General features: G+C 40.2%; 1 protein-coding gene across 2 annotated transcripts in view; it reads left to right on the forward strand.

The window, feature by feature from the left end:
- TRIM66 (tripartite motif containing 66) overlaps window positions 1-10217 on the forward strand; it is a 102265-nt gene that overhangs the window by 82471 nt on the left and 9577 nt on the right. For both annotated transcript variants that reach the window (XM_019519610.1, XM_019519611.1), the window contains 4 exons: window positions 1299-1473; window positions 3077-3384; window positions 5329-5452; window positions 8052-8126. In XM_019519610.1, coding sequence (XP_019375155.1) covers window positions 1299-1473; window positions 3077-3384; window positions 5329-5452; window positions 8052-8126 — 682 coding nt within the window. The remainder of the gene's footprint in view (window positions 1-1298; window positions 1474-3076; window positions 3385-5328; window positions 5453-8051; window positions 8127-10217) is intronic.

Consider the following 10217-nt stretch of genomic DNA (forward strand, 5'->3'; position numbering starts at 1 on the left):
GCTCAGGTGCCCTTTCAGCATTGATTCAATTTAAATAGAAGTAAAGCTTTAAATCAACCAGGCTATCCACAGAGCACAGCATTGGGGCTGGAAGAAGGGAGGTTGCTGCAGGGGGCTGGGAGCTGGCTGGTATTTATTGAAAAATAATTGAAATAAAACTATTTGTTTTCCACCCCATCCCACCTCCTTATCTTCAGAAGGTTTTGGTGTCATTCCAGCCTGGAATGGTAAATTGTTAGACATCTTTAAAAAAAATGTGGGATAGAAAGACTATTTTCTGCCCAACTCTTCTTTTGTGTTCCTTAATTGTAGAAGACTATATATTTGTAATACTCCATTTCTAGCAGGATGTAATAGGGATTCAGCTGTGTATGGGCTCAGGGTGGACTGGGTGATTTTAAAAAAGATTGCATGCCAGTGAAGGTAAATTATCACTTTACCAGAAATAACAAAGATGCATCCTGATCCTTCTTGAAGTCAATCCTCATTTTACCTAAGTTACTTATAACCAGTTATCATCTGTTGTTTTTTTCTGATGTAAAACATAATTCTGTTAAAAAAGAAGCCATTTTTATATTGTAGCTAAAGATCCCTATGTTCTTCTGGCCATTTATTGGTTATAATGGGGATTGTATTTATTGAAATGAATTGAAGGGTTTAACCCATTTTAGAGTATAGAGAATGCATTTTAAAAGTGTCCTCTCGGACTTGGAGAACTATGTTTTCAAAGCAGTGTTGTATTCATATGCTTATGGTCATACAACCTATATCAATATTTACAGACTAAAATATTATATTAAAAAGCTAATTAATCCAAGTTATATTTTTAAAAGTACTGAACAAACCAGAAATATATGGCAAAATGAGGAGTACAGACCTCTAAATTATATTACCATTAATATATATAATTTTACTTCTAAATATTGTTTTCCTAATTTTTTTCAATTAGATTAAGTGTAATCTTTCTTGATGCTAGTGTCAAACACAGCTGGCTTTCTGTAGTCACAGCACAAAGATAGGAGGGCAAGTATTAGGCAGAGATTTAAGCCCTTATCCATCAAAGAATTTAAAGATGTATTTCTATTTTAAAGAAAAGGATTCCCATTTCTGTTTAGCAAAGCCCTCAAATAGATGCTTAAATCCCATTGACTGCAATTGTAAGTGTGTACTTAATACTTATTGGATCAGGGCTTTTAAGAAAGGAAACAAATGTAGTAATATAAGAAAAAAGTTGAAATTAAGAGAAGATGATTCCATTTAATACCAGTAACTCTTACCACACACCATTTTGATTTCAGTACTTATGCTAAGGAGTTGAAGATCCCCTATGTGCGACTGGAACGTCTGAAAATATGTGTGTCAGAATCTGGGGAGCTTCCAGTGTTCAAACTCCAGCCACAAAAGAGTGAGCAAGATGGAACTTTTCTTCTCATAGTTGAATGTGGTACCCAGTCTTCCAGTATGGCAATAAAAGTAAGTTGAGCTTGCATCATGCTTTGCTTGCTTGCTTGCTTGCTTGCTTTCTCTGTCCCCGACTCATTGTATATATGGTTACAGATGATGCTAGGCTTTTGTATGATTCACTTAGACCTGCTGATGAATTTTACTCTCCTGACATTCTCTGAAACACAATGGCGATGGGTGGGAGTATAAAACCCTAAGACAGATAGTTAATGAGGCTGTGCAAAGCTTCAGTCCCCAATTCAATTCAGTGGCGATTCAGCCCAATTTGGTGGTGAATCTCTGAATCCAAACTGAATCAGAGAGCCCTTTAATCTTTCTGAATCGAATCAGAACCCTTCAAATTGATTCGGAAAGATTTGGAGATTCGGACACAGGCACAGCTTTAAATGTTTTTTCTACATACCTCTAGGTAGCAGGGGCTCATGAGTAGTGCGATGCTGGGGTGCATCGCACTACAGAAGTGCGAGGGGCTCCCCAGCATGCTCAGCAGCAGACCTAGAAGTGGGCCAGAAGCACTTCAGGTTCACTTCTGGGTCTGCCTCTTGGGTCTGGGGGGGCACCTGGAGTCCCCCCGCAGCTGATTGCCGAACCAGAAGGGCGCAAGGGGGGACCCCATCATGCCCCCTGGTGAACCCAGAAGTGGAAGGGCCCCCCACACTCCTGTGGGATTATTCATCCACCCCAGCATTGCAGTGTTCACGAGCCGCACCTTGAGGTATGTAGAAAAAACTTTTAAAGTTGTGTCTATGGCCAGATCGCTGATTCTCCAAATCAGCATTGAATCTTCAGGTTCAGATTTGGCTGGATCAAATCAGGGACAGTGATACAAATCAACAAATTGAATCACTGTCCCTGATTTGAATCCGAATTGAATAGGGCCCACTTCACACACCCCTGATAGTTAACACATTAGGTATTTGTTAGCTATGTCTGCTCCATGGTGACAGAGGCCATCTTTCATCAACTCCAGGAACAAGGTCCTAGGGATGCCCTGGTACTAGGTTTCTGCTTGGCTGAAGAACTGGTGGCTTAGGGGACCCCTAGTCTGTCCTCATCACCTCATTTCCAGGGTGAATATGCCAGGGCAGGGTTTATTACTTAAGCAGCAGGGCTGAGCTTCCTGCTATAACAATGCAGACATAACCTACATTTGTGTGGTATTCCTCCCTGCTCCTTCTTTAATGTTGGAGGCATCCCAGTAGTGTAAAACTTCCATCATCTCAACATAGCTCTAGTCATAACATGACAGTGTAGGATGGGAAAAGCAGAACAGAGCTTTTTTTTTGGATTGCTGAGATGCAAGAATGTATTTGCTTTATAACTTGCTTCACTGTGGATGTGACATGAAATATAACTGCCATCTAAACAAGAAAATACATGGGGTATATGGCATGGGGTTAGCACTACTACCTCTTCCTTATAGCTGGGGCAACTGAGGCACAGAGAGGCAGTGCCTGGTCCCAAGTTGCCCATCAGGCCAATGGAAATAGGGACTCCAGAGTCCAAATCTAGTGCCCTATCCAAGAGTCCACTTAAGATGCACCTATTTTACATGTAGGGGCTTGGATGTGGAAATGATGATTCTGTGATTCTGGGTTTCTCTTCCTTCAAGGTCAATCAAGATAACCCATCTGAAGGAAAGATTCCCAAACTGGGAGGCTCAGAAAATAGGAAAATCCCCATCAATCCCCCATCAGGACAAGTACCATCTCCTTTTGTAGATATCTTTCCTGTTGATCATAAGCTTAACAATGGCATTCCCAGCACAAGAAAACCTCCGCTTCCTCAGGAAATCAGTCCAATTGAGAACGAGGATTTCTGTGCTGTCTGTCTGAATGGAGGAGAACTGTTGTGTTGCGACCACTGTCCCAAGGTCTTCCATCTCTCATGTCACGTTCCAGCCCTGCTCAGCTTTCCAGTGTGAGTACATAAATGCATCCTTAAAGCAACCTTGAGCCTTGGCCTGCTGTCTGAGGACTGTATGTGGTAGTGTTATACTCTTTCACTGCGTCTCTCTTAACTTTTATTGGTCTTCTTTTTTTTGCTTTGCCAATCTCACAGAGGGCAACAGGATTTCCACAAGCTCTTCCAAAGTAGGAGCCACTCGAATTTTTAACAAGATCAGTTTTCAGTCATGTGTTCTCCTCTGGCCACCCAGCCAGCACTACAAAGGAGGGGCAGACCTGAATTTGATAAGCATCACTGCAAACTGCTGGAGGCAAATAAAACTTTACATAGTGCATGAAATCTCTGGCAAGGTTCAGACAGCTCCATCAAAAGATTAGAAAATAGCGTAAGGACCAGAAAAATCAGGGTTCTTCATTTCAGAGAGCATTTTCTCAGTTTCTTCAGGGAAAAATGTTCATCCCTTCTCCATATACCAAAGCAAGTAGACAGCTTGGCTTTCTATACCTGGATGACCTGAAATTTGCTGAGGAAGCTTAGCACACTTTGGCCATTTTTTTGAAAGTTACTGCACTACTCCCTGGACTTCTCTGTAATCTGTCAACTTGCCAAGGCCTAATGGTAGGACCTGATGTGTGACCGAGATTCAAACTAGGGAGCACTGGGTTATTTTTCAATCGGGAAATTTAAAACAGGATGTTGAGTAAATAAAGTCTATAAATTCAGTTTCGAGATTCTACATTTCTAACGTAAATATTTTATAAAAGAAGTCAGGAACCCTTGTTTCTGTGAAGCACAATTAACTTTGCCTCTCAAGTCCCTTTAAATATGGGATATAAGGCTTACGTGGTCCTTTGTCCTCACAAGTCAGCAAGTTTTTTTTTTTTTTATTATTTTATTTCCCACCCCCTAGAAATTACTAAATTATTATTATGCTCTGTTTTCAAAATAGCATGTAAAATGTATGTTTACTAGGCCAGATTTGTTTCTGTTGAAGTCATTTAGTTGCTTTAACTAAATAACTCTTCTTCTGGCTGTAGTGTTCTTGTCTTGTCTTGTCTCTTACTAGTTATTCAAACCCTGGCCCTCCTAAAGTTGTCTTTGTCAGTGTGGGATTGGCAACTGCTGCAAAAGGGATGTGCTAACACTCCCCTGCACACTTGCATTGAATTGGGGGTAGGGGACATGTATATACTTTGGCAAACATGCAGTAAAATAACAATGAGTTGTTTACCAATTCGTATCTCTACCTATTTAACAAATAGTTTTTCTTACTAGGATCTGTTTGGTTTGGAGAATCTTCTGTAGCTTTATGTAGCTTTAAGCTTCTGTAATTGATGTAATGAGTATCTTTTTGTGTATCCAATGTATCCATTCTGTGTGGTGAATATCTTCCTCTATTACCAGTAAGGGCTTAAAGTAATTCCTGCTGGTTCAGTTGGACTGCCAAGTGTTCTCATCAGTGTAGAACAAAGGGTGAGAAATAATGATAGTAGCTAACTAGGGACTCAGCTGGGATCACTGGTGTTTATCTCATTGGCTGCTTTTCGTATTTTGTAATATTAAAAAAAGAATACTTGAAGCCATTTAGTTGGTCATGTTGCTGGCATGTATTAACACATACTTTTAGTTCTATTTCCTGTTCCTCTATTCCATCCAAAGTCAAGTTAACAAACTATCTGAAATGGTATCTATCTTAAATCAGATTGAATTTTATTAGTAGATGTTTAGAATTATGAATCCATACTAAAGCTTTTGGAGAGAGGTTTTCACTCTGGGTAGCATCTAGCACAGTAAGCCTAGTGATTAAGTTGCACTGTAATATGAACACAAGACAAAAATAGAGAAGGTAAGTTATAAATTACACAAATACAAACCCATTAGGCACCAGTTGCTTTTCCAGTTCAGAAATACCTTGGAAAAAATCTCATCTGAAACTTTGCTAATATTGTGCTGCAGGGGAGAATGGGTATGCACACTCTGCTGTAATCCATTGAAACCAGAGGTGGAGTATGACTGTGAAAACACACGCTACAGGCACATTAACAAAGCACTGCATGGCCTGGATGACTGTGATCAGAAGGTGGGTACAAATGTAGTTAGACAAAGAGCGTTTAATATCAGAGTATGCCTTTGCAGTAGAGACTCATGAGCATTTTGATGTCTTGCATGATAACTACTAGAATTTTTCAGAAAGTTGGGGTCCAAGTACAATTTAAATCACCCATTACACTTTTCCTGGCTTTCTAAAAAGTCCCGTTTAATTTTATGATGAAGGCAATGTTGCTGAGGTGGACAGAACTGGAAAGTCAGTTCCTTTTTCTATCAAGCAGAAAAAGCAAAGCCAACAACAGAGGAAGGTTCCTCATTGCACCTAGCTCATCTGTCCTAAGCTTCTGTAATCAGAATACCTCCCTTCATTCACACCTCTGCTTAGGCCAGCTGTGATGGTATTTTTATACAGTAGTGTAACTAAGGCAGGACTTGCAGGGCATCAGCCCCGGATGCTGACTATGAGGGGGCACCAGAATCACCTCTCTGGGAGTCTTTGCTTTGTGCTGCCCCTGTCAGCGCATAGCAGCTTGGCAGTGCAGTGTTGCATCCAGCAGTGCATCTAGGCATGGGGTGAGGGGGAGAGGCATGTGGGGCAAATGGTATGGTGCTTTCTCCTCTACTGGTTCACCTCCTTTGCCAGGTTCAGCTCTGCACCCAGTGTGTGGGTATGGGTGTGGGGAGGAAATGAAGCACCAGGGTGGGCTACCAGGGAGCCCAGCCATGGGGCTGCTGCTGCTACAGCTGCTGCTGCTTCAGCAGCAACAGAGCATCAGTAGCCCAGGCAGGTAAGACTTCCCTTCTCCTTACCCATGCCTCCCCTCCCCTCTTCATCTACAGTAGTCGGTATATCCCACTCCCAGGCTTACTATGCCTCTGTTTTTGTGATGTGGACACCTATTGAAATCCTTGATTCCTTTCACGTAGGCCATTGATCAGCTTGAAGATTATGGCAATGCACTTAGTGACTTGAGCCAGACAATAACTGTTGGTCTCAGTAGCCACTCTCTGCATCCATTAAATCCTTTGTGAAAACTGATTTTTTTTTGAGAAAGTCAGTGTATACGCCATACCAATGAAGTAAGGCTAACAAATACATTGGCTTATGCCTCTCAATCATATATGTATGTTTAGACCATTCAGATCTTTTGGAATTGAATAGAGAAAAGGATTTCTGTTGCTTGGTTGACAAAGATGAGTTAAGTACAGCTACTCAAACAGTTCTGAAGACTGCCTCCAGACGCAAAAAAAGGAACTGTAATATAAATTAACATGTTAAGCCAATAAAGTTAACATGAACTGCAGGATTTTTACACAGTCCCACTAAATATATTTTTTCCAATATTAATGGGGTATGTTTGACCACCTACTGCCAGAGGTTCTTGCTTATTGCTTATTGTTAATGGTCCATGGCAGCTAACTTACTAAAAAATAAGTTAGCTGTTCAAAAATTCTGTTTGAATTGTAGCTGTGTGTAACCGCACTGGGGAAAAGATTTGTAAAGGGGTGGGACAAAATGGGAAACAATGAATGTATATCTCACAAAATTGTAAGAAAAAGTATCCAGTTATTTGAGGCAGACATGGTTCTTTGGGTAAATCCAATATCTTTTATTAGACCAGCTCAAATAGTTGGAAAAAATCTTCTTAGCAAGATTTTGGGCACAAACACCTTTTGTCAGGCTAAGGAAGTGTCTGCAGATGGTCTGTGCTCTTCCTGGATGGAGTGGTAAAGCAGCCAGTACATATGCAAGAAAGCCAGTCAGTTAAAATGTAAATTGAAGTGGTTAGTAGGTGAGAGACAGGTTGGGAGTGGGGGAGGGGGAATGAATGTAACTGTAGTCTATATTTTTAAGTTTTTGTAGAAAGTCTGTTGTGTCTTGGACAAAACTTGCTTTTTTGAGTGACAACAGGTTTTAGGTTATTTGATGTGTTATTTGAGGTGTTTGCTTTAACATTCTGTCATCTTAAAAACAATGGGTTTAATAAGTTAAAGTAAATTAAGACATCAAGACTCTCTGCAAATGTGTGCTTTATATAATTGAGATATCTGTACACGTGAATTTTCCAATTTATACAAAACAATCATTATATATACAGTTACTTGTTATAAATATATAACTGCTAGTGCACTCAGGTGGTTAAGCACAATCCTGGAGTGGAATTGGTAGGTCATTTTAGACTAGTCTAGTCTTTTTATAGTTATTTTTTCTGACAGTTATAAAATATGTGTATGTTATAGGTTCAGTTGGATCATTGTTTCCTTGGATAATTTAAGAGTGCAGACTTCCACCTGATTTTACTCTCCATGCAGAAATCAGCAGCTGCATCTAATGATGTTCTTAGGCAAATAGTTTTCACATCGTTTATGCTTTTCTTTTAATCAGGTATTGAAATAGATGTGAGTGTAGAATAAAAGTTTACCATCCTGTACGATTTAAAGTACTGAACTTTATTTAACATGACATAATTTGCATAATGTTTGAAGTGAAATGTCCTTTGGCATTAGTGCTGCATAGGCTGTATGGCAACTTTCAGTTGTCACAGTACTGAGTCAGTGGGTGCTGCAAAACTTTGCCCAACTCCGTTTAAAAACAAAATAAATACGTAATGTAAATTTGTGTTTTCCAGAAGTGTGAAAAGTTGGTGCTTTTCCTGTTCTGCAGCAGTCTGAGCCTACCCTTCCACGAGCCTGTCAGTCCACTGGTAAGTACTACTTATACACAGAGATGAGAGAATCCAAATTGTGCTGCAGTTCTTCTAAAACATTTCTCCCTTGTCTTCCTGAAGATAGCCATACTTAATAGTGTCTTTCACCACTGATAGCTGTTCAGAAAATATAACCGTAGTAGCCTATACATTCTGCCAGCTAATATTTTAGTGCCAGGTTTGAATTTTTTGTTTGTTTGCAAGACATGAGGATGGTGGCAGGTATCACAGTAAGTTGGGACAACTGACTTCCTCTATACAAAGAGAACGTAAAATGGTCTAGTGATGAAATGATACTATTGAATACCATGCTGCAGTATGAGAGACTTAGACTGAGATGTAATCGTAGACTTCCTCCTTTCTGGTCTGTTGTCTGACAGAAGTGATGCCACTCTGTTTTCAATAGGAAAAGGAGTTATCTGTACTACTGTTAAGACTCTGGTTGCCCGTTGGTATTATAGTAACAATCATTACCTCAGTATACTGAGGAAAATACTGATTATGACAAGATGAAATGAAAGTATCATGACACTGGAGCACAGCTTGAAGCAAGTTGGTGGAGAGAATGAGAGAAAAACAATAGTCCCAGCATGAAGGGATGGTCCATAGAGTAGTATAAAATAAAAATACCACATAACAAGCTGTTTGTGGAACTTATTAGCAACAAGAAAATTGTTTCTCAGAGAGAGAGAGAGGTTCTAATATGTGGCCTGCTAAGGAAGCTGTGGGTTCATCAGTAAAGTTTTGTGGTGACAATTTTATACTTATTCCAGGCTGAGCAGTGTCTGTTGTGCTGTTGTGCTCTGGTATAAAGGCACAACAGGAAGGACAAAAATGCCACAGCTCTACTTTTGAACCAGTAGAGAGGATTAGCTTAAATGCAGCCTTCCTGCGAAAGGCCTTTGTTAGTTGAGTGGAACAAATTGGTTCTCTCTCTTATCTATAAACTGAGTGTTGCAGAACCTTATTTTTTTTTTGGCAGACCTAGGTGTAAGGGTTATTTACATGGTAGTAGTATTTATGTAAATCCTAAGGCTTAAATGACAACAACTATGCCATGCTGTGATAGGTGAAACTCCAGAGACTGCAGATTGTAGAAAAGACACCATAGGGCAGTGATCATTCTCACAGTCAGGTTGGTATTTAATCCAGTCTTGGATTTGTCTACAGAGAAATGGGGGAAGATGGTGTTGGTCTAGAGCAGTGGTTTCCAATCTGTGGTGCACATACCACCAGTGGTACGCAGACAACCTGTTAGTGGTACCCATTAACAAATTTATTATAATTACTTTATATGACAAAAGTTTGCTAGTGGTACGTAAGGTTGAAGTGAAAAATTTGCTGGTGGTACTTAAGGTTGTATTGTTTTAAATCGGCGGTGCGCAATCTGTCAGAGTTTGGGAACCGCTGGTGTAGAGGTCAAGAAATCCATTTCAATTTCTTTTTCTACCTCAGTTTGACCCTGGGCAAACTCACTCCTGTTGTTCTGTAAAAAACTCTCCTTATTTGTAGAATGGAGACATTGGGCATTAATACACATGCTCTGGGAGTGTGGTGGGTGGGGGGTGCTTTAATTAGAGTGGCTTCAACAGCTTCCCCAATTAAAGCACCTGGAGCGTCCCATGTATCAGTGCTCCCACACTTCAAAATGGTGGCAGGAACGCTTTATCTAAAGCTTGTCAAATGCCTCCATTTTGAAGCATGGGGACACTGATACACAAGGCGTGGGAGGCTGCTGGAGTGCAGTAATTAGCACACTCCAACAGACTCGTAACTACAGTGCGTCAGAGCAGCCTCCCTGCTTATGTATGGGCACCCATTAATACTGAATTTTCACACAGTTAAAAGCAAGGATTTCTTTGGAAGATACCTTTCATTGGACCAGTTGCATAGTTGGAATATAGTTAGACAACCTTTTGAATGCAAGACACTTTCCAGCTGCATAGTTAGAATAGAGTTAGACAAGGTTTCAAATGCAAAACATTCAAAAGCTTATCTATTATCTCAGCTATGCAGTTGGTCAAATAAAAGATATCACCCAAAGAAATCCTTGCTTCTCACGTAATTCCTGGACCATCCAGAAACTAA

This window comes from Gavialis gangeticus, unplaced genomic scaffold, assembly GCF_001723915.1.
Source record: "Gavialis gangeticus isolate Ggan-Ray unplaced genomic scaffold, GavGan_comp1, whole genome shotgun sequence".
NCBI lineage: Eukaryota > Metazoa > Chordata > Crocodylia > Gavialidae > Gavialis > Gavialis gangeticus.